Source organism: Salminus brasiliensis, chromosome 9, assembly GCF_030463535.1.
Source record: "Salminus brasiliensis chromosome 9, fSalBra1.hap2, whole genome shotgun sequence".
NCBI lineage: Eukaryota > Metazoa > Chordata > Actinopteri > Characiformes > Bryconidae > Salminus > Salminus brasiliensis.
In genome coordinates, this window is record NC_132886.1 from 16,620,370 (window position 1) to 16,644,729 (window position 24,360).

A 24,360-nucleotide genomic window follows, 5' to 3' on the forward strand; every position below is an offset into this window, starting at 1 on the left:
CCTTTGGGACAGAAGGATTTTAATATGTGCTTTTAATACTAGCTTAGACATGATTCGGTCACTGCATAAGCATCACCATTAAGCACCTGCAGTTTATGAAAAAAATGAATAAATGTTACAACATGACATGCTACTTTATGTCATAAAATACAAGAGCAAATATCCACATAATAAAGTTCATATAATTCATTCATGTGACTTTGTGAATTTTTGGATTTAAAAAAGCTATTTTAATGAACTAATGAATTCATACAAGTTGGATTTGGACCTGGATTTGTTTTAGCCTGACTGCCATCTCACTAGGAATTGTTTACAAGTTGATGTGAATTCTGTGACCTATTAAGACAACTGTGTACCTTTTATGATGAAAAAAGAAACAATCTTTATACTGTATCTGAATATGGTCAGAACTCAGATAAGAAATGACATTGCTATGCAAATATGAGAAGATTGACAAAGGTATGTTTACTTGTACCTCTTATACCTGTTAATAGTTAGACTAAATAACTAATCGGTCTTCCATTTTACACTGCATTCGTTTTTGACCTGCTCTCTCCTACATTTAATAAAAAAAGCAACATATCCCCTTTTAACAGGCAGGTTATGTTCCTGTTGTGCTGTGTCCTTGCATATATGTGTGCATGGATATTCATTGTGTATATATATATATATATGTGTGTGTGTGTGTGTGTGTGTGTGTTATATAGGCTCTCTGTGCAGCAGCCCTTCAGTCTGATGTATTGGTGACCATGGCACTGGTATTTAGCGGTGCGGATGTGATGTGTGCTACAGGAGACCCTGATTACTCCACTCCATATCTGCTGGCTCAAAAAGGAGGACAGAGGCTACAGATGGAGTTCCTCTATCACAACCAGCTCTCAGGTATGTGTGTGTGTGTGTGTGTGTGTGTGTGTGTGTGTGTGTGTGTGTGTGTGTGTGTGTGTGTGTGTGTGTGTGTAAGCAGCCGTGTGTTGCGCTTTGGTAGTAACTCTTCAAACAATAATAGCATTGTTGTGGTATGCAGTAACAATTTTCACATAATGCTGCTTTCAGTCATGTCCTGGATCAGACTTGCTCCAGCTCATTTTGTAGACACTTAATGGGATTAAGAATTGGGAAATTTGTAGGCAGGACCAGTACCTCAGATTTTTGGTGGTTTGTGCCACAGTAGCCTCTCTGTCAGTTTGATCTTTGTTGCCCTCGTTTATCAAGAACCCTCAGGCTCCCAAGACCATGTTGCAGGTCCCTTCTTTGCAGAGTACTCCGAAACAGTGGTCTGACCATAACCAACTTTCCATTTTCGTTTCTCCTGCATCCAACATGTTGACCATGATGTAGACCTTGATAATTAGAGATAATTAGCATTATTTGCTTAATCTTTGAGTGGTCTTGTGTTTTGGCTCATCTGATGTTTTAAAAGGTAAGGTAAAGGTGCACGTATTTGTCACAGTACAGTGTACACTGTACAGTGAAATGTGTCCTCTGCATTTAACTCATCTGTGGAAGTGAACACACACTCACACACTAGTGAACTAGGGGCAGTGAGTACACACACACACACACACACACACACCCAGAGCGGTTTTAGCTCATCAGTGTATATTAATCTTTCTTTGATGGAGGTTTTATATTCTTACTGTTAAATACTGTTAACAAATGCCTGATCTCATTTCTCTTTTGAAAAATATTTTTTTTAAAAGGTGAAAAAAATATACATGAATACATGAAAAACATGTTGCCCTAAGTGTAGTGTATTCTTCTAATAAATGTTTCCATTAAACAGTACTGCCCCTTCTTTGTTTGCACTTTGTACCCACTACATATAGTAATGCATGTGGGCATTGTCAGCATTTTTATCTCCTTTTAACGTATTCCCATGTTGACTTGCGGCCCTACATATTGAGCTTTTAGCTAGGACGTAATATGATTAATGGTCTAAAGGACTCACTTAAGAAGCCTTTCTTTGAGACCCTGATTGGGATAATTTATTCACAACATCCTCACTGATTGGTCCGCTCTCATACTGCTAATGGCCCTAATTGCCTTCCAGGGTCACCTGGTTGTCATAGAGACAGGCTTTTGTCACAGGATGACAGACACTCCCTGCCCCGCACCCTCCACCTACACACCCTCTTCTCGAGAGATTGTTTCCACCGAAAGTATCTCTAATTAGAGTGTGTGCGCGCGCGCGAACTTGATTGGATTGAGCTGTTCCTATGCTGCTCATTTGAGGCCTCTTCAGGAAGTGTGCCAGCTCGCCCAATTAGTCCACCCTCACCAAGCGCATCCCCAAATGTTTTCCGCTGCTCTGTCAACATTGTGATAACCTCCCTAACAGTGGAACAGCACTGGGGCGACGCAGGGACCACCTTTGTGTCCATATGGAGCTGCGGCCTCATTAACTGAATTGTGTAGGATCGTGTGTGTGTGTGTGTGTGTGTGTGTGTGTGTGTGTGTGTGTGTGTGTGTGTGTGTGTGTGTGTGTGTGTGTCTGGACCTCCCTTGAAAAACATACTGGTACTGTAACAGGTGGGGATGCACAAATACACCCGTGACCATGCACAGACAAATCTGTTGTGCTCCGATTGTGTTGATTTTGATAGTGTTTTTAATATTGGGGGAGGGAGGGCAGATGTCTGCTGCCAGCAGAGAATTCTGAGAGGAATCCATCCTCTCCCATAAACGCAGCGGAGCAGCAGTTCACAAATTTTATTAAAGCCAATCCACAGATGTAGTATTCCAGTTTTAAGGGCCAATCAGAGCTAAGATCAAAACATGAATAAAGAACCGTGTTTTTGTGTAGTGAATTTGGTTTCATTTTTGCATTTGTATTCCTGTAGAACAGTGAGTGACAATAGATGTACATATAATCCCAGTCATCAACCAAGACAATCTGCTTCCATTGGTTTTGGGGCTAAAACTGAAGTAGAACATGAGTTCTGTGGACTGTCATAACCATGATGACAGCTGAGCGAGTGTCTACAAATCACAAGCATCACAAGCAGTGATCACATCACAAGCACAACGTGCCACTATAGAGCCAGTATATCATCATACCGAAACCTTTTCTTTCCATTTTTGCTGTTTTGCACTTTTTGCCATTTAAATCTGGCCGTTATTTTTACATGATGAAAACTTCATGATGAATGGATCAAAAGAAATGTTAAAAAAAAATTTAAAAGCTTTTTTTTTTTGGTTTGTTTTTGTCTCTCTCCTGAAGCTGCAATGTTTTTGCATGACAGCAATGACATACACATACTATATGTCCAAATGTTTGTGGACACCCCTTCTAATGAATACATTCAGCTATTTCAAGTTGCACCCATTGTTGACACATGTTCAAATACACACACACAGCAGTGGAACTGTGTTCTCTAGAATGATGGAGATGAGGTGGGTTGGTGATCATCCAACATCCTGACTAAAATCCTGACCCCCCCCCCCCATTTCTGTAAAGCCAGTTGCAAATAGTGCTAGCGTAAAAACATATTAGATTATTTATTTATTTTAAATAAATACTATGTGGAGAGTGCTCTGAGAAAGGACCAACCACATACTGGTGGCTCTCAAGTCCTGTGGGCTCCCAGGTTCGTCCATGCATGAGGACAATGAAGGCTTTCCCCACAGAACTTTTAATGATTGATGTAGAGGGAATACGTCAGAACACAGTGCAGCACACCCTGCTGCGTATATGGGACTGTGAGCCTGCGTACTGTTTACAGTAACTGTGTTGACTTCAGTCCTTTAGTGAGCACACAAGTGTCTGCACTGGATTTTGGAGTGATAGAAGAAGGTTGCCTGTTCCAAAGAGTCATAGCCTCTCCTCAGTATTGTCCTCCTATATTGATTCCCAGCAAAATATAGCATATTCATGAGTCAGTTTGAATATTTAAATGCTAAATATGCAGACAAGGCTCAGGGCCGAGATCTAGAGTTAGAGTTCTAGTCTTTCTATCTCATTATGGTTTCTAATCCCCCTCTTTTTAACGAAGAGAGAGCTTGGAGGCTGGAGGGGAGAGATGGAAGGATGGAGAGATCCTTCAATTAAAAAGGTTTTTCAATTAAAGTTATTTGAACTTGCGCTGTGAGTGGGGGGCTGGGGGTGCTTGATAAAATCTCTCAGGTATTGCCGGCCCTCCCGAAGAAAATTGAACCTGCGCATAGGGGCTAATTGAATCTGAAACTGATAAGGTTGAATGCTGAAAAGATGTCAGAAGCAAAGGATGAGAGAAGAAGGGTTAAAGGAGGAAAGTGAGACAAAAGGCAAGGGTTTCCAATGTTTTAGCATTTAAGTTCACATGTTGAAAAGTTTTACAAGAGTCCTTGCTGAATAACCTTGCAAGAAATGTATACTTAAGAGATGTGTCAATGAGAGAGAGAAAAAGGAAGCCGAACACCTGGAGGACAAGCTGGTTATCTGGAAACTCCTGGGCCCAACAGTCTTCCTCAGGTTGACTTTGTAGTGGGCTCTAAACACCGAGACGGAGAGAATAATCAGCTGGCTCGGAAACGGCTCGTCAATAATGGGATTGTGCTGTATACTGCACAAACTGAGCTTCAGCTCCCAATTCTTTTATTGGATTATTCATAATCAGTGCTTTCTTATTCTCTATCTCTCCCTTTCTTTCTGTCAGAATTTGCAAAGCTGGAGATGGTCGGCGACAGTAGTTTTGCAGTAGATGCTTCTTCTTTCATGGATGGGTTCCTCTACTGTTCAGTCAGTATGCCCAAGAACACACTGGAGAGAAGAGGAAGGGAAGGTGAGTGTGTGAATCCATCCATTCATCCATCCATGTATTCATCCATCCGTTCACCCACCCAGACATCTAACTCCTATTCAGACTGCTACTCCATCATTGACACTGTTGGGCGCATTCATATATATTGAGCAAACAAAGAAATGTGTTTCTGAGTTTGTCTATTCATTGTACCAAATATCTGACATGTTTTGCACTACAAATGTACCGCATCTATGCCACAATCTGCTTTTCAAGTGTAGTATCGGTCCAGTTCAATTTAAATGTATTGCTTTCACAAAGCAGAACAGATGTTTATACAAAGCAGCTTTTAGGGATCTGAGTCTGTGCCCTTTTCTGAGCAAGCCAGAGACAACAGTGGCAAGTAAAGATTCCCTTAAATCAAGAGGAAGAAGCCAAGACTCAACAGGGGAACCCATCCTCTTTTGGTTGATACCTGATGACACAACAGATAAAACAGAGTAGAATAGCTGGTCAGATTAATTACACACAACCAACCAACCAATCTTTATTTAAACCCTGAGTACTTTGAGGGTAAGCCTCATTCATAGTGTAGCCGGGCCGGCACAGAATATGGATTGAGCAAATTCAAAGAAATATTTATATAGTAGTAAAGGTGTGTAAAAGAACACACATTAAGCCATACAGGCCAGAAATAACCAGTAGGGTTGTCTTGATACTAGATTCTTGTACTTTGATAGCAAGTGTAGTATCCCAGTGCTCAATACCAAATATAGCAATGGCAAAATGGCCGTTAAAAGCACTCATCATGGTCTAAATGCCAAGGGCCAATTCCCTGAACATTGGTTAAGCTTAATCTTGCCCTAAATTGCAGAATCCATAAAGAATCACCATTGGAAATTGCCTATTCTAGGCAAATATTAAATGTTTTACCGCTTAATTTAATCAACACAAAACTCTTCCAGCTTATTTATATAAATGCCCCTGTTTAATAAAATATTCTTAAATGCCATTCACTTTTATTTAATGACTTGTTTATTAGCTAGACAGTTCTGATCATCTGACAGCTATTACTGATCATCTGCTCTCTCAAATTCCTTTGTTTTTTTAAATGAAAGCAAAATTTGGTAGCATCAGCATCTGGCGTAACAAGTTAATGCACCTGTACACACCCACACTCCCTCCTGCAACATCCCTGTAAAGGTGTTACTCTTTAGAGAGCTTTTAAAACTTTTAATCTGTACTTTTCTTCTCCTCATTCTCTTTATAGCACCTACTGTGCTCTTCTCCAACATCTGGAGTGGGCCTCTGGGCCTGCTGGTAATTAGAGAGGGGGGAAGCCTACTTTGGGAGCTTTCCCTGGGGAAGGAGGAGAGAGAAAGACCCCATACCCAGCTACCTTTGCGCTCATGCTGTGCTAGGAGTAGCAGCTGGAGTCCCTAGTCCTCTGGAGGGGGTCTCTTTCTGTGCATCTTTCCTTTTCACTTCCCTGGGGGAATCTCTATGGCTACAGCATCCTGCCTAGACTTTCTTTGTCATGTGTGCGTATGTATTTTCATACATTTACAGGACAAAATGTCTGGACTGTATGAAAACCCAGAGGAAATGTAAGGAGGGGGGCTACCAACCAAAACAGGACTTGGTGAATGGCATTTTACAAAATCGTTACTGGTATTAAAGATGGAGTTAAATTTACAGTTGGGCTTAGATTATGTTTATGTACAATACCATGAAAAGGCATTTTCTCTGTTCTAGCAAAGCATTTCACACTAACCATATTTTATTTGACCATTTTACTCAACGGAGGAAAAAAGGAAAAAGGGGTGCTTAAGTTTAGTAACAATTTAGTAATTTAGCAATTTTGGCCCACTCTTCTTTAGAGAACTGCCTTAACTGAACCACACTGGAGGATTTTCCAACATGTCCTGCCTGTTTAAAGTCCTGCCACAGCATCCCAATAAGGTTTGAGTCTGTCCAAAGCCTTTATTTAGCTTCTTTTGAACCATTCAGAGGGGGACTTGCTCTAGTGCTTCACATTGTGGTGCTGTACTATAATCCAGTTGCCCTTAAGTTTCATGTCATGATTTGATGACCCAACATTCATATTCTGTTAGAGAGTGGAACGCATGGTTTTCTCAATAATGACAAATTGCCCTGGACCTGAAGCAGCAAAGCACTCTAACCCCATCACCCTACCACCGCTGGTATGATGTTCTTATTGTGGAATTCTGTCTTAGCTTTGCACCATATAAAATGCAACCCTTTAGTCTTCAGTTTCTCCTCCTCAATCCACAGAATGCTGTAGTGAGGTGAGTCTTGATGCTCCTCTTGGTGAGCAGTGTCTTTTGCTGTGCAGCTCCCCCAGGGATAACATTGTTGCCCAGTCACAATTCTAATGGGAAAATGAGTCATGCATGAGTCATTGCTGCTCTCTGTAAGGAGCTTTGGTAGGTCAACCACTTATAGAAAGATTCAGCATTGTTTTCGGTTCTTTGCATTTCGAAATAGTGACTCACTTTGTTTTTCTCAGACCATTAGCGAGTACCAGAGCATTAGAAATGGCTTTGTAACATCTTCCACACTGATATACTTGAATTATTTTCGACATATTTCAGCTCTCAACTCATTAGAAATTTCTTTTTATTGTGGTATAGTGTGCTGCTTGTTGAGACATTTCAGTCTACTTTATTTTACTTCGAAAGATTCCAACTAGGCTGGCAGCAATCAAGCCTGGGAGTCTAGTTTAATTGCTTAAACTTAATTGAGTTACTTTAAATAGGGAAAGTAACTTTTTCTTCAGTACATGAAATAACCATTTAGAAAACTTTTTTTTTTATTTATTCGTGCTGTCTTTGACTCACTCATATTCTATTATACTTGAAGACCTGAAACAGCGTAAATTAGATAAAATAAGGAGGGAGGCGAAGAAAGAATGAAGCTCAAATATTGAGCAAATAAACACTTACTGCTCAGATAAAGAGTTAGAAAGTGGTCTGCTTCTCAATCTGTCCTAAAAGCAAATTCTTTCAAATCTTAAAGTGTATAAAAGTATACATTCCATCTAAAAGTTTTAACAAGAACTTTGGTTCCAAAGCCTTATATTGCTCATCGTAAGTGGTGTCAAGGAACAGCGCGAGTGTGGATGTGAACACATAAAACTTGCTTTTGTTTTGAAACAAGAGAGTCAACAGCTACTTTCTCAACCAATACTTGCATCATGCACTTCAAGCTAGAGAGAGAACAAGTGCTCTGTACGTCTCAGAGCAGTATCTTGGACAATATTCAATAAATGAGGCTGTGAAAAGCCAGTGTGTAAGACTTCGTGTTGCAACTCCTGTACGGTAGTGCTGCACTCTTTCTCTGCACCCTTGGTATTTGTCCTCTTCATATTCATTCTGGCCTCTTTAAGTGGGCGAGATTAAAAAACCTCCACGGTGGTTCCATAAAAGCCATGGCCGATAAATAGTGTTATTTCATCTATTATAAAAAAAGCCTGTGAGAGTTTGGCACCGGTAATGGCAGCTTAAGTGTAGTGCTTCCGCTGAAAATTTCAGCAGCGCTGCTTAAACAATGCATTTCAACTTCAGAAACCAGCGAGAAGCGCTGCCTCGTGTTACAGGAAGGGAGAGCAAGGTGGAACAACCCCCCCGCCCCCCCCCCCCCACCACCACCATCACTACCACCATTTTCAAGCCTGTGCACCCAGGTTGCCTCAAAGCCTTTTTCACTAATGGTTTGAAGCTCTATGGATAAAACCTGTTCTTAATAATTCATAAGTAGTTCCTGAGGATTTTAATAAAATCATGGTTGGCTGGTTTTGCAGAGATGCTTCCAGTTGCTTCCCTGAACTCATCTATTTGACTTCATTATGTTTATTTGTGGCCAAATGTGCTGCACAGTTTGTTTTTGAAGTGAATAAAAGTGAGAAAAAAAGAATGTGAGCATAGGTTTAGGCTGGAGCTGAGAACATTCGTCCCATTCAAATCACAGAGAAAATCCATGTATCCATGTCTGTCCAGTTTGGTGCTGAACCTGGTATGAAAAGGCTTCCGTCAGCTTGAGCATTTCATTTAGCATTTTTGTTGTGTGTAAGAATCAGCTTGTCTCCTTTATTTCACTTTCAAGGAGACCAAGAACACACACACGCACGCTCGTGCACACACTCAGAGGTGTACCGACACATCGACACACTCTCTGAGTTGAGTGACAGGTGTGGAACTGAAACCTCTAATTTCTGATTAGTATATTTTTTCCTGCTGAGCGCCTCTCTCTCTCCTCTTTTGTTCCCAATAGATGTCTTCTGTTCTCTGGTACTTTACAAGGTCAGAGTTATAGCAGCTCTATTGCTTGTGATCCAGTAATGCCTCCTGCTCCCCTGCACTCTTTACTTACACTCGAATTTCTCCTTTAGGTTTGTGTGTTTGTCTGATGTTTCTGGGATCACTGAGGTGGAGCTGCCGTTTTACTGCCGTGTAGCTAAGCAGTAGTCTGTTGTACTTCACTCTGTATACTGCTTTTTGCTAACAGATCTCTGTCTTGTGCATTGGCATGGTTGATTACTACAGTGTCTTTTCTGTACATGAAAAAGTCTTTTGACTCAAATCACTCTTGGGAGCCACTTTATGGCCGTATAAAATATTTTAAATGTTTTTCCTAATCGTTTCTCCGATTGATGTAAATTACTAGGGCTGTTAACGTTAACATGAGGATAACATAATAATTGCATTTTCACTTTAACATAGCTAGAAAGCCCTAACTCTAATTAGTGCTGTTAACACTGTTTTTTCTATGAACCACCTGTAGTTCATGCTGCAGATTCAGTGTGCCACGTGAAAAACACTGTATTAGAAATCTCTCTTTCAATTTCAATACTCTTTCAATTGGTGACTCATGGAACTTCATGACATTTTTCTCCATTTTCAAAACTAAGGCTGTGTGTAACATTAGCCCTGGTAATATGTGACAAACCACACTCAACAGCCCAGCCTTGCAGATCAGTAACTCTGTCTCTCTCAGTCTCTTTCGGCCTCTCTGTGATTTGTTAATAATTGCAATTAATTGCTTAAAAACCCTATGACCTGTTATCCCGAACGTCTATTACCAAATAATAGACCCACTAGTTTGTACAGAAGTCCCTGTAGTTACTGCGCCTTAGTGTGTAATGACCGTTGCTACGTTAAGGGGTTAACTACACAAACTCATAATTGCGGTTACAGTTTTAATCACTTGACGATCCTGAATTTTACTACATTTTGCAGTGGGTGTAAATACAGTAATAGTTGTGAGACAGTATTTTGCATTGGTTTTTACAGTTGTAAGCAAAAGTATCCACACACTCGTCATGGACTTGGTGTCCATAGTATGAGTCCGTTCTGTCAATGTACTAACTTCCTTAAGACTCTTTCTCTTAAGTAGTTTTGTTAAAAAAAAATGATGCTAATGCTTGTTTTTATTTTACTCTTTCATTTCTGTTACATTTCTTTTACATTAACGCAAGTTAATCTTTAGAAAGATGCAACCTTTGGAAAGACGCAATACCACTGTTTTAATATGGGCTCAGAAACGCCTTTCAAGCTTCCATTCCTAATTTTTTCTGGACCCCTATTCCAGAGTTTAGGAACAACTATAAAAACAAGTTGTGAGCTACATAAATGACCTGTGAGTGATCCTGGGAGTTGTGGTAAAGCCTTCTGAGCCAGGTGATCTGGACACACTATAATGCTTCAGCAGATCAGTAACATTCTGCCAACGTTAGGCGATAAAGAGCTTTAGGTGTTGTAAGCAAGATCATGGTCAATGTGGAATGTATGAGAAAGCCTGTGCAGACTGAATAAGACCAGAGTAATTTGTTCAGACTTTTTCAGTCTTTTACTGGAAAGCACAGAGGCTGCTGCATTCTAAAGTAGTTTGTGTCTAACCAGTTGGAGTCTCTATTGAGCACTGCTTTATGAAACCGATATGGTTTTTCTGTGGTTTGAATTCAAAGAAGCGTGTTCAGGGAATGCACTTCACACCCAGTTCCCAGTTACACCGACACATCAACTACAGTAAATATGCAAGGAATATATAATCTAATGAAAATGCTCAATTCATTTAGAAGGTTAGCATTTTCTTCATTGTAAATGATATATTTGCTCATATTTTATGAATGAGTTAATTGATTACTTTTTAGGGATGCCATCTGTGGAAACTTCAAGCCTCCAGAGCAGATTTGAATAACCTTGTATATCCATTTTCACTTAGACTGTATTTGACAGTTATTCTTTATACTGTGCCAAAATGTCTTGATGAATGGACCAATAGAAATGCTCCAAAATGGCATGGAATAAAATTCCAAGTCCTTTTTTACATTGACTTTCATTGAAACCTTTTTTTCTTTCGTCTGTAAAGTTGGAGTTTTGCATTTTTATATATGTATTTTTGTCAAAATATCGTTAGAAACTTAGAACTTAATTTGGCGTTGAACATGTAACTTTAGAGCATATTAATAGATAAAGTGTTGACTAGAAAGATTGGAAGCTATATAATTTCTTGGGGGTTGAATACTTTTGAAACACACTGTAAATGGATGCTCCTTATACATGGCTTAATCATCTACAGTATTTCTGATGGATGGTTATTTAATGAGGTGTGTGTGTGTGTATGTGTGTGCTATCAATCCTTTGCTGTGAGCTTGCTCTGAAGCCCATGCTCCTTGTGTGCATCTCCATTGCTCTTTTGGGGTCGAGCTGAAAACAGTCACATCTGCCCCTTTATAAATCATGCAGCCTTGTTCAAGCATGCACATGTGTGGGTTCAGTGCTTCCACATGTGTGTGTACACACACACACTTGCAGACACACGCAGACAGACACACACACACACGCACACAGAAGTCAAAAAGGTAGCACAAAAGCAAGACATGTTCTCACTGACTGCTGCTGTTAGTAGCTTTGTGCTTTTGAGCCGGGGCATTTTCTGAATGGAGTCCAATTCACTCATGTTGATGTCATGCTCCATGTGATTCATCCTTCAGCAACAGAAGGTCTCTGTGAGCTCTGTCTGTATAAATATTGAATCAAATGTATTTTAAGCACATGCTTGAATGACTAAGCACTCATGCGCCCCTTCCTCTTTGCAGTCATAGCTGAATAAACTAGCGTTTTTGTCTGTCTGTGATTTGGGTCTGCTGGAGTTCATAATGTCGTGTTCAAGAAAGCTTTAAAAAGTTTTTACTTTAGCTGGTCTTCAGGATGTCTGAAAACAAGTAAAAACTTGTGTGAAAGTATGTTTACAATACTGTTTTTTCAATCATAATTTAGTATGATTCATGATACCAGGTTTGCGATTGTATTTTCTCATGATGTTTTGAAGAACATCTGAATGACTAAATTCATATTTACCAGACTAGAGCTGGAATATGGGAGTGTGGCATCACCGTGCTGAAGTGGGCTGTTAATTGGTTTTGCTTGTTTGCAAAAGGTTGCAAGAGGTTCAAGCTATATTATTGCTATATATTATATGGGCAAAAGTATTGTGACACTATTTTCTCTGAAATCAAGGGTATAAAAGAGTTTATTCTGCTTTCGTTGGAGTAACTGTCTCCACTGTCCACAATGGGCTTTTTACTAGATTTTGGAACAAGAGCGCTAGTGAGGTCAGAATGTTGGATGATCACCATTCTACCTCAGCCCCAACTCACCCCGAAAGTATTGAATGGAGCACCATAATTCCAGAGAGCCCTATTCTATTCACAGCACTAGGGCCTATACAGGGTCTATACAAGTTTTTTTTTTTTGTGTGTGTGTGTGTGTGTGTGTGTGTGTGTGTGTGTGTGTGTGTGTGTGTGTGTGTGTGTGTACATATTGCGCATCTGTGTCAGCAATGAAAGTATCTGAATGCGTTCGTTAGAAGGGGTGTCCACAAATATTTGGGCATGTAGTTTATTAGGCAGCAAGTAAACAGTTAGTCCTTTTAAGGTGATGTGGTAGAAGCAGTGAAAATGTGGCAGCATAAAAATCATAGACACTTTGACAAGCCAAATTGTGATCAGTGGTCAGAGCATCTCCAAAACATAAGGCAATTGGTAAATACCAAAAGTGGTCAACTGGTGAACTGGCGACAGGTTGAAGGGTACCTGAGGCTCATTGATGGGCTCCATTTATGAAGCCCCACCTCACAACTTGCAGGACTTAAAGGATTGATTACTAACAGCACAGATGTAGCTGCTACCTTAATTGTCTAGCTAGCTTTCTTATATTAGTTGTTTATTTAAGGTCTGTGCCCTGCACTGAGATTTATGTGATACTGGCACTTATGTTAGGAGCTGTTGACAATTGGAAATTGAGTTGTAATTGTTTTCTGTGTTATACAGTACTGTGCAGAGGTTTTAGGAACCTAAGCACATTTGTTTAAAATTATAATACCATATTATACTTGACCAGATCCATGTAAAGCTTGGTTCCAAAGCATGGATTTGTTAAACTCCACCATCAGCTCTCCTGATTTAACATCATTTAAGCACTGATTTGCCAAACCAGGCGTTAGATAATAACTGTACATATTACTAAAATAAGATAAGATAGTCCTTTATTAGTCCCGCAGTGGGGAAATTCCCACTAGGCTACCATAAAGAGATCATTGGAGGTGTAATACTGAACACATTGACAGTGAGTGTTTATTGTATTTGTTTCACTGAGCTGTTAAACATATTCTAAATGAGAAGCTTTTTAATTCTACATTTTGTGAGTTCCTAAAACATTTGCGCAGTACTATAGCTGATTGTTATTGTTTTATAAAGGGTTGATTTTAGCTAATTACTAACCATTAATAAGTTCATAACAGCTTATCATTATGTGATTTTATCATTAATAGCACCATCACTACAAATGTGAACAGAGTGGAAGGTGAAAAGGGACGCTTCTAATTCATGGGTGTTTGGCTGCAGCGCTGCAGAGATTAGGGTTTTATCTCGTCTTACACTCTCCCTGTGTTTCAAATGGAGAATTTCTCTATTGAACTAGCCACTTTTATTACAAGTGTTGCGTTCACACTGGGAAATGGAAGAGGGGGTACCCTTATTAAGTCAAAGCGTTAGTGTTTGATTCAAGATGATGGCCCTCTGCAAAATTCCAGGATCTAGACAGCAGTATTTCATAGTGCTGTGATTGACACACCGGATGTGTGTCCAGCTCATGAAGGCCTTTGTAATTAGCTGATGATCTGAATTGAGGATATTAATTGAGGTAGAACTCTAAACTCTGCAGTGCTCTAGCCCTTCAGAACAGGAGTCTGACATCCCTAATGTGAGCTGTAGACTATTCCAGTGTATTTGTTGTACAAGCCTTGCTGGAATGTTCTGAAAGTTCTTTGGCGCATACTACTGGTCTATCCGTCTGTCTCTGTGTGTCTTTTGGCCTCTGTCAGTCTGTCTGTCTGTCTGTTTGACAATGTTTTTTTAATTATTATTATTATTATTTTCAAATGCATGTTTTTGTCCATGTCTCTGTCCAACTGTGTCAGTCTGTCTGTCTCCATTCACATGTCTGTCTGTCTGTCTGTCTGTCCGTCTGTCTGTCTGTCTTTTTCTCTTGGTCTGTCTGTCTTCGTCTATCTGGCTCTTTGTTACCATCCCTCTGTCTATCTCCATCTGTCTTTCTCCGCCAATTAGCATATCTGTCTCTATCCATCCGTCCGTCTCCAGCCGTCTATCTGACACTCTACTCGTGTCTGTCTGTCTATGATCTGTCTCTGTCTGCCTGTCTTTCTCCATCGGTCTGTTTCCGTCCTTCTGTCTGCATGTATCTCTCTCTCTCTGTCTCTCTGTCTCTCTTCTATCTGTCTGTCTTCAGCTGTCATTCTCTTTCCTTTAATCACTCTCTAATTTACCAATAGTGATTAATTTTACAGCACCTATGGTGTTAAGATTAATAACTGAATTATAAGCCTGCGGTTTAAAGGATAAATCATGCAGATTGTATAGCAGTTGCATCATTTTTTTGGTCAGAAATTAATTAATTTCAGTGAAAGTACATTTCAGTTTGAGCAAGTGCATCCATGAATCAAGACTAACATCAGTGGTTCTTCTTATCCCAGTGCAGCTCTGCAAGCTTTAGCTTTCTAACCTTTTACATGCATCATTTAATTCATTGGGTAATTGGGAAACACCGCATGAGCCAGGTCAGGTAGTTAAAACCTGGGGACCTTACACCTAAGAAAACTAGTCAAAGAAAAGATCTTTTTGGGCCGTCATATTTACCCAGTTACGTAATTGGTGTAATCCACAATCCACACTGGCTTGTGTAAGGTAAAATTCAGCTCATACTTATACCGTCTTAAAATAACAAAGAACAGTAAACTAACCTTCTGTCACACCCCGTGCTTCATCTCTGTTGGTGCTTTATTCCATTTTTCCACATTTTATGTGTATAGTCTAGTTCAGACAGCAGCAGAAAGCGAGCTTCTGTCAAGAATGCAGCCATTGTTTTGTTTTGGACTGGGTTTTTTGTGCCATTTTGGGTGCGAGCGATGCAGACAGATAGGGGCTAGGAGGTGGTGATGAAATAAATACCAGCAGATGATTGAACTAAAGCACAGAGAGATACAGTGAGACAGCCACATGAAGCGCTTGTTGATAGTAAATACCATCTGTCCCTTCTGTGTGTGTGTGTGTGTGTGTGTGTGTGTGTGTGTGTGTGTGTGTGTGTGTGTCTGAAACAAATGAGTCTGTGTGTTTGTTCAGAAGAGCACAGATATGCATGTTCATGTTGCTGCCTTTAATTGCGACAGGTATGGCACTTACCAAATGCCATCAGCGAAATCTTTTTCCCCTCATCACACTCATTCCCTGCACCTGGTAATCTGTGACACTGGCTCTGTAGTTAATGAATGTCCTGGGTCTGCTAGAACTTTTTGCCAGCATTTTTTAAGACGTAATTGTTGAACGTAGCATTTTCATTAGCCTGCGTTGCCATTTGCTCTTGGAGAAATTCCCAGTGCCGCATTGAGGGCTCTTCCATTACTTTACTTTATTAGCTCTGTAGTGTAGTGTGGTAGATGTTGACTGTTTGATTAGGGTTTACTTTCAGGGACCCAGCCACTATAAGAAGTCTAAGAGATGTTTGGAGAAATCACAACTGTGAAAATAGTAGAATAGTATTTTAAACACTACAAGGAAATATTAGTGACGTCTGGAGCGGTACCAAAACAGATCCGTAGGGTATTGGCTTAGGCATACGTAGCACAAAATATTGGCAAATTTTGTGCTCTGACAAAACCTGCAGTAGTGAGATGTGTTTTCAGAAGATAACAAAGCTATGTAAATGTCTGCAGTGTGAAGCTACAGATTGGTGGTATTTTAGTGGAAGATCCAAGATACAGTGAGTTAGTGAGGTGCTGCACCTCCTCGAGCCATCAAAACAGATTTAATGTTCCACAAAATGTATGTTCTACAAGTCTTTATTGGACTAAGAGCTGTACTAGAGAGGTGAAAACCTTTCTTCCAAAAGATATTCCTTCATCTAATGACAATGTGTGGAGAGCACTGTCCAGCATATTGGTTCAAAATCTCCCCCAAGTGTTCAATTGGGTAGAGATCTGGTCACTACAGAAGCTATATCATGTGATTTTTACATAATTCTCATTCTCATCATACCATTTAGCATGTGGCTGAGGTAGTGTCACTCCAATTAGAATAGAAATGTTGAACAACTGACCAGTCATTGTGTCTGAAGCTCCTGCCATCCGTGCCCCAATATTGAACCATCTTTCAAAGTCACTTAGATATACTTCTCTGGCCGTCCAAAATCGAGGTCGGCTGCTTCTGCTCAGCATTTTTATAAATGTCCCAGAGTGCAGCATGATATTAACCTCATACACTGTATAACTTTTATTATATTCAGTAATTATGCAAGAAAAAACACAATGGAAACTGGTTGAGCTATCAGTAAGTTGTAAGGCTGTGCGAGTGCGAGTCTGGAACCAGTGTTCCATGCCATTCTGAGGTCAAGCAGAACAGCTGCTTTCTCCACTCAATGGTTCAAGTTTATTCTTTTGTTTTATCGCCAGTCTGTATTTTAATGTGGAAATTAAGTTATATGATCATGTGGGAAACAGCACACACCATTACATACTTAGTTCTTTATTAGAAATCTTTTACATTTTAATAATTGATCTTTTTTTAAACATTATCTGTAGAGGAATGTGGCGTAATCGCATTTGCAAAAACAATGAAAAATTTACATAAAAAACATCAGTAAAATGATGCCAATTCCTGTTCTCTGGCCTGGCCATGATGTCAGTTGATTTCACTTGTCATCACTTGGAAATTATTTTGCAAACAGTGGATCCTGATCTTGTACAATCCCTTCCCTCATATGCATCTTTTTTTTGGGGGGGATCTTGCCGTAATGATACCTTTCACTTCAACTAATAAGAGCAAACCAAACTAAACTCCTGAGGTTTGACTAAGACAGGCTCCCCCAAAATCCGCTCTAGCCATGTTCTAATCATCTGTAGCTAATGTGCATGTGCACCTGATTCCAATTTTAGACATGAAGTAGTAAATAAAAAAAGTAGTTTTTATAGACTATAAAAAGGACTTTTCAGTTTTACTCATTATTTTACCTCTGTCTCTCTGTATTGTTGGAAATGATGATCAAATATCAGTATGTTTAAATGCGTTATTTATTTTTCACATGACTATAACACATGACTGGCCAGCTTTCATCAGAACAGATTTAGAAATGTGCCATGTGAAGAAAGCATGTGCCTGTTCTGCTTTAAGTATGTAATATTGTGTATGCTTCTGGTTTATGTTGTACTGCTGTGCTGCACCACTCCTCAAACCACTGGTAAGTCAGGTTTATATTTGACACCGGTGGCTCAGATTGGTCATTGGTCATGATCTGTATCATTCACCAGTATTAGAACGGGGACTCTGAGGCACTAATGTAGGTGTGGCATACTGAGTGTTAATATTGGAATATTTACCATGGAAAACTGAATTTCTTAAAGGCATGAAGACATTTGATGTAGTTTTGTAAACGTTGCTAAGTTTAAACATGTATTATTACCTTCTGCAACTAAACTGAAAAGAAGGGCTCGTTGGACTGTTTTTGTGATATCACAGCAGGTTAGCTCCACCCAAAACCACACAGTTAGCAAAGGGCCCTTTAAAATTTTACTGAAACATTGATGGAGGGACTCCGGAAGTTGGAGCCTTTTGGGGGGGAAAAATAGCTGATGAGCTTTTAACAAACCCTTCAAGCTATAAAAAAAATGCCCCCCCTTACCTTCACAGGGGGCTGAACCTCCCTGCTGTTAAGTCTGTGCTGTTAAACTGCATTTAGGAGTGGATCAGCATATTCATTATGAATGAGTGTCTGTCTGTATTTCTGTCTGTCCGTCTGTCTGTGTGTGAGATAAGAGGAGAGAAGAGGAATTATCAGATGTCAGTGTGCATGTCGTTGCAATCTGAGGCCAAGAGAAGCTGCGGTGAACGTGACTGCTTGTTAGACATACAGTCAAGTATATTGTTCTCAGCATACTGAAGGTTTTCATACTGCCTCTTCAAAAGGTTCTTTATGCCTATTTTAACACAAAGCTACTGTATCACTGTGTGTTTCAGACACGGTTCGGCGATGGTGTACACTCGAGGGTGGCTACCTCAGTTACTATGATGGTGAGAGAAGTGCAACAGCCATTGGGAGAGTGGACATAAAAGAAGTGGTCACCTTGGCCATAAACAACACCGAGACCATGACTGGAACAGGGTACGTCCTCTCCACTCCTCATACAGAGACGTCCTATGTTAGATTGTTTTCCCTTTTGCCTCTTGTCCTTCGTATAGTCTAGTATTTTCTTGTCATCTCTAAATCTCTAAATGTCAGTTCTTGTCTCGTTCTGTCTCGTCTTGTCTCTTCTAATCTTTTGTCTTCCCATGCTTTCTCTTCTCGTCTTGTCTTTTCATGTCTTTCCTCTGATCTTGTCTCCTTTTCTCTTGTCTATTCTCGTTTTGTCTCTTCTCTTCTCATCTCTCCTAGTCTTGTCTCCTTTTCTAAGTGGTCTCTTTTTGTCATGTCTCTTCTTTTCCCAGCCTTTTCTAATCTAGTCTCCTCTTGTCCTGTCTTCTCATGTCTAATCTTCTTGCCTCTTCTTGTCTGGTCTCTTTTAGTATAATCTCCTCTATTTTCTTCCTTGTCTCTTCTCTTAGTGTCTCTTGTTGTCTGGTCTCTTCTTGCTTTTGTCTCTTATATTCTTGTGTCTGCTTATTTTGTCTCGTCTTGTCTCGTTTTGTCTCTTCCTTTGTCTTTTTTCTTCAAAAATCACATGAAGTTGTTTTCATTTCATCAGACATCTTCATGCTGCATCTGCAGTTTATCACAGCATTCTCTCTTCTCTGCTCTTTGTCTTACTACCTTCTCTCACTTCTTGCGCTCTCTCGCACGCTCTCTCTCTCTCGCCTTATTTCATATCATCAGTATATGATATTTGACCACCTTGCAGAGGGTCAGAGGTTGCAAAAACATTTCATCTAGTGCCTTTCTTAACACACCTACACAACTCGCTTTCAGCAAGAGCAGCACAGTAAAAATATCCCCTACCCCACAACAGCATGGAGCACAGGCCACTGCTGCAGCAGCCATTAAGAGACTAACCTTTCACCTCTCACTGCTTTCTCTAGTGTTCTTGTAGTCACCTGTGGTAAGAGCAACAGACAAACAGAGATTAATAGCTATCCTCTTTCCTTTTGTGTGTGTGTGTGTGTGTGTGTGTGTGTGTGTGTGTGTGTGTGTGTGTGTGTTAATTCTTTAATTTGTTTTCTTCCCTCAGGGCAGTGTTCACCTTTGAGATCTACCTGCAGTCTGAGAAAGTGCTCGTGTTTGGAGCAGAGACTTCGGACACACAAAGAGACTGGGCCCAAGCCCTCGCTAAGGTGACACACACACTCACCGCTATAATATCTGTACTTTAGTACACTCCTATATGTTTAGTAATATAACATTTATTTTAACGCTCCTTCAACATGTATACTTGTTTTATTCTCTCCTTTTTTTTCTCTTTTTCACTCCGTTTTCTTTTGTCCCTTTTCCCCCTCTTCTCTCCACACCCCTCTCAGACAGGCTCTCCTCCCCTTTTCTCTCTTCATCCTTCTCCCTTCCTCCTCACACTAATCTCACCTCCTCTTTGCAATCTCCTCCCATCTCCCCTCCCCTTCCGTTGCTCCCAACCCTCTCATTTACATTAACATTTATGGCATTTAGCTGACGCTCTTATCCAGAGTGACTTACAAGGTGTTACTCGTATTACAGAGGAGGGCCAATGCAGTGTTAGAAATCTTGCCCAAGGACTCTTATTGATGTAGCGCAGCACAGTCACCCAGACCGGGAATCGAACCCCAGTCTCCCACATGGTGTATTAGCTCACTAGCAGGTAATAGTGTTATCTATTGCGCCACACCAACCCTTGCCCTTCACTCCACCCCTCTCTTCTACCTGACTTTCTCCACACTCCTCCTCCACACTTTGCCCCCCCCTCCTCCCCTTACATTTACATTTAAGGCATTTAGCAGACGATCTTATCCAGAGCGACTTACAACAGTGCTTCACTGTTTACTCAGAAAATACCCATAGCTAGTTTGTATCATCTAGGATCCAAAAGATACCTCTAAGCTAACATACTACTAAATACAAAAGTCAGGATGGAGACCACAATACAGGACACTACACTTTGCCCAAGTACTCTTGGAAGAGATAGGTCTGCTCTCCTCTCCCCTATCCACTCCCATCCCCTCTACCCTCTTTCCTCTCCTGTCTCCTTCCCCCTCCCCTTCTCTCCCCTCGTCTCGCCTCTCCCCTCCTCACGCCTCTTCTCTATCCTCCCATCTCCACTTTCGTACCCTCTCCACTCTTCTCTCCTTCCCTCCCCACTTTCTTTTGCTCTCCTCACCATTATTGTTTTCTTAAAAATCACATTTCTTGTTGTTTTCATTTTCACAGACACGTTTTTGATGTGTCTGTAGTCTAGGACAAGGTCACAGAGTGCTCTCATCACATTATTGCCTCTCCTGTCTGATATTTGTTAGATTGTATACAGTCTTGGTTCAAAAGTCAGGCAGTAATCCAGTGAAGCAAGGCAAGCTTTCCTCAATGAGTTTAACTTTGGACAGATCACAGCCTTTTCCCACACTACACCCTCTCACACATGTACAGACAGTGTTCCCCACATTGCTTATAATTGAATGTCCAATGACTGTGTGTACCCTTTACACATGTACCCCACCTGGCCCACTTACACCCTTCAGCACACTGTTAATACCCTTCGTTGTGTCAGGTTAAAGTCTTTTTTCTTCTTCTTTTTTTTTTTTCCTTTAAATCAATGCATTATATCCATATATCTGTCATAACATTGCCTATCTCACTATCCCTCCCCACTCTGTCTCTCTATAGTGCTTTGTACCCATGAGGGTGGAGCCTTTACTGAAGAAGGACTGTGAGCTAGTTGGTCGTTTGTACTACAAAGAGGGTCATGACCTTTATCACTGGCGAACGGGTTGGTTTTGTTTGGTCGGCTGCGAACTGTTCTTTTGTCCGCAAGACAAACACACGTCCGAGGAGGGGCTTGTACAGCTTAAACGACTGCAGGAACTCAGTAAGTACACTCATGCACCCAAATAAAAAATTAAAGATTAAGAGAAGGTCAATGAAGTGCTCCTTACATTCCTCTCACAAATGTTTATACAGTATACATTTGAAATAAGAATCTGCCCTCTTGTTGAACTGGTGAAAAGAGTAATCAGTCAGTCATCAACTGTAAATAAATTCAATAAACAACTAGCCAGGACTATATATTTTCTTTCTAGTCAACCAGTCGGGATAAGGAGGTACATCTACCTGCCGGTCAGTCATGTGTCAAAGCCAGAGGTCGTAGTAACAGATCGCATTGATGGTTTTAACATGAGCAAAGCAGAGTTTAGATACGTTTTTCTTCTGACAATTACACCTATACTGACAGTTCTAGCACTACATATGATTGCATACAGTGCCAGACAAACCAATAATAGATAGTGGCTCACCTCAAAGAAAGTGAACATACAACAGGAAAGAGAAGGGAGTTGAAGTGCATGGGAAGTGACAGACCTTGCTGTTTATCTGCAAGACAGGTAATTATTTTGCATAGCACATCTGAAGCTAACAAAGTGCAACAAGCAAGCATCTAATTTAACACCAGCAGTAGACCCCTCTGGCCTAGACAGGTAGAACACATTTGGGAGGGAGGGTGGAGGTGTATTTGTTTGGCTCTGGAGTTTCAAGAAGTTAACTTTGCCAGAAAGTATGACCCCTCCAGTAATGGGTTTGTTTCAAGATCAGTCCCAAAACGTTAGTACTTTTGAATTTTCTTTAATATATGCTGTGTCCTATTCAAATTTCATTACAGATTTAATTACACAGTGAAATACATTTACATACAGTTCACTGTGTGTGACTTTTGCATAACTTTTCGTTCAAATATTTACTGAAAAAGAAAACACTGAGAGAACTTTGGCGCTTGTTATAATGAAAGACGAGTGAGAAATAATTCAGATTGAATTGCGCCATGCTTTTTGTTATTGCTGCCGATAACCCAGACTTGTAAGGGTTAAAAAAATAAATAAAAATTGGGGTTTAAGTGTATATTTGCAATTCTTACAGCAGACTCTGCTGATGATTTTTGGGGAGTGGGTATCCAAGGAATAACTTGATATACACTGATTCTCATAATCATGTTGTCAAGAGCCAATTTTCTAAAGCATGCCACTGAAGCTAGGCACTCAAGGCATTCTCCTGTGCGCTCTTGTCAGTCTATTGCAAGTGCTTTCCTCATTGGCATTCCTCTTGTGAGCCACTTTGACTCCATTCCCACGTCTCTGAAACGTCTCCTCGTCTAGTCACACTTCCCTGAGCGTCTCGAAGCGAAGCCACCGGTGCCAATAGCGGCGACATTTGGGCGGGTTTTATACTTCACATGCGTTTGGCAGCTGAAGACTAGATCTGCAACACTTTCAATCAATTGCACTAGAATAGGAGGCTAGAAAATCGATAGTATATATAATTTTTTTCCCCCTCTGTATATAATCCGTTTAAGGCCTAACTGTGGGTCAAATCCATAAAGCTCATGCACCCGTGGCGGGATTACGAGGGTGTCGCTTGGTTTAAATCACGAAGCCTTGAAATGAAGTGTGTCACATTAACCAAGCATCTCCATTGGGGTCTCAGATCTCTGTGGGGCCGGAACAGAGGACCCCAGAGGGCTGAAGTCTGTGACATTGGATTAGAAAGCAGACAAGCCAACAGCTTCACAGCTGACCTCGACTCTGCGTGTCTCTGCAAACTACACAGCAGTGATGCATTCATCTCTTTAGCACAGACTTTTCATGTGACGCCAGCATTAAGCAGGCTTTGAAAAATTGGAAATCACAATTTACATACATACATAAAGTTTTTTTTTAAGTAGCCTTATGTATAAAATGGCAGTGAAAGTCTTGATGGTTTAATCGAGATGTTGCTGTATTTTATTTATTTATTTTTAATCCTATTGCATTTTGTAGCAGTTTTGTAAAGTTCCGCCTCACTCTGTCCCAAACACTTTTTACCCATGGTCAAACCGCAGTAAAAGTTACAACCCACAGCAGCTCAATAAAGCTGAGATTGCAACACAAAAAAGATAACCAGAGAGAATTAAAAGCCACAAAAAACAGCTAGTGTTTTTCAAGCGCTCTTTAATATGACTTTAATATGGCAAGTTTAAACACCCAAAAAAGAACAAGCCATGATTGTGCAGGCCTGTGAAGAGCTAACCCAGACGGTGCAGAAGAAGTGAAAATTATGATTTTAACAACAGTTTGATTCAGACCCTGGTGATCAGATGTAGGAGCAGGGGAAAAAGAACACAAAGCAACACTTGTCCATCTTTCTAGCAAAACCATAAAAACCAAAAGATCACCTGCTTTCGAACCTGAGGCGTCTAGATATTTTTGTCTGCATGGTTGATCTAGCTCTCCCCTCTCAGTGTGAGCTCTGGCCGTTATCTCCAAGGTTGTAACCACATCCCACTCAAGAGTGTAAGGTCTGCACATAACAGTAACCACATAATTTAAATCATTAATTAATGATGGATTATTGTTAAATAACTTAGTAGTAACATAACTGTATAAAACAATGCATTACTATCTATTATGCATTACACCAGTCAGCCATAACATTAATGTCATCTTTGTGATCTTGATAGGTCCTCTTTGTGCCACCACAGCAAATCTGACTATTCATAGCATGAACTCCACAAGGCCTCTGAAGGTGTCCTGTGGTATCCGGCACCAAGACATTAGCGTCAAATCCTTTTAGTCCTGTAAGTTGTGAGGTGGGGCCTCCATGAACCCGGTGACCCTGTGTGACCCTTTCTTGGACCACTGTACTGACAACTGGGTACTGACCCAATTTTTAGCCTTCACTATTTGGCTCTTGTCCAAGTGACTCACATTTAACCCATGACCTTCAAGAACTGACTGTTCTCTTGCTTCCTAATATACCCACCTATTGACTCTGCTGTTGTAGGCAAAGATGATGACTGTTTTTCACTTCACCTGTCTAACGTTGCTAATGTGCTAATGTTATGGCTGATCTGTGAA

At 40.5% G+C, this 24,360-nt stretch overlaps 1 protein-coding gene across 2 annotated transcripts in view; it reads left to right on the top strand.

Annotated features, from left to right (window-relative positions):
* arap2 (ArfGAP with RhoGAP domain, ankyrin repeat and PH domain 2) overlaps nucleotides 1-24,360 on the top strand; it is a 132,598-nt gene that overhangs the window by 79,542 nt on the left and 28,696 nt on the right. For both annotated transcript variants that reach the window (XM_072687599.1, XM_072687600.1), the window contains exons 14-18: nucleotides 708-882; nucleotides 4,635-4,760; nucleotides 18,325-18,469; nucleotides 19,530-19,632; nucleotides 21,146-21,347. In XM_072687599.1, the coding sequence (XP_072543700.1) occupies nucleotides 708-882; nucleotides 4,635-4,760; nucleotides 18,325-18,469; nucleotides 19,530-19,632; nucleotides 21,146-21,347 (751 nt within the window). The remainder of the gene's footprint in view (nucleotides 1-707; nucleotides 883-4,634; nucleotides 4,761-18,324; nucleotides 18,470-19,529; nucleotides 19,633-21,145; nucleotides 21,348-24,360) is intronic.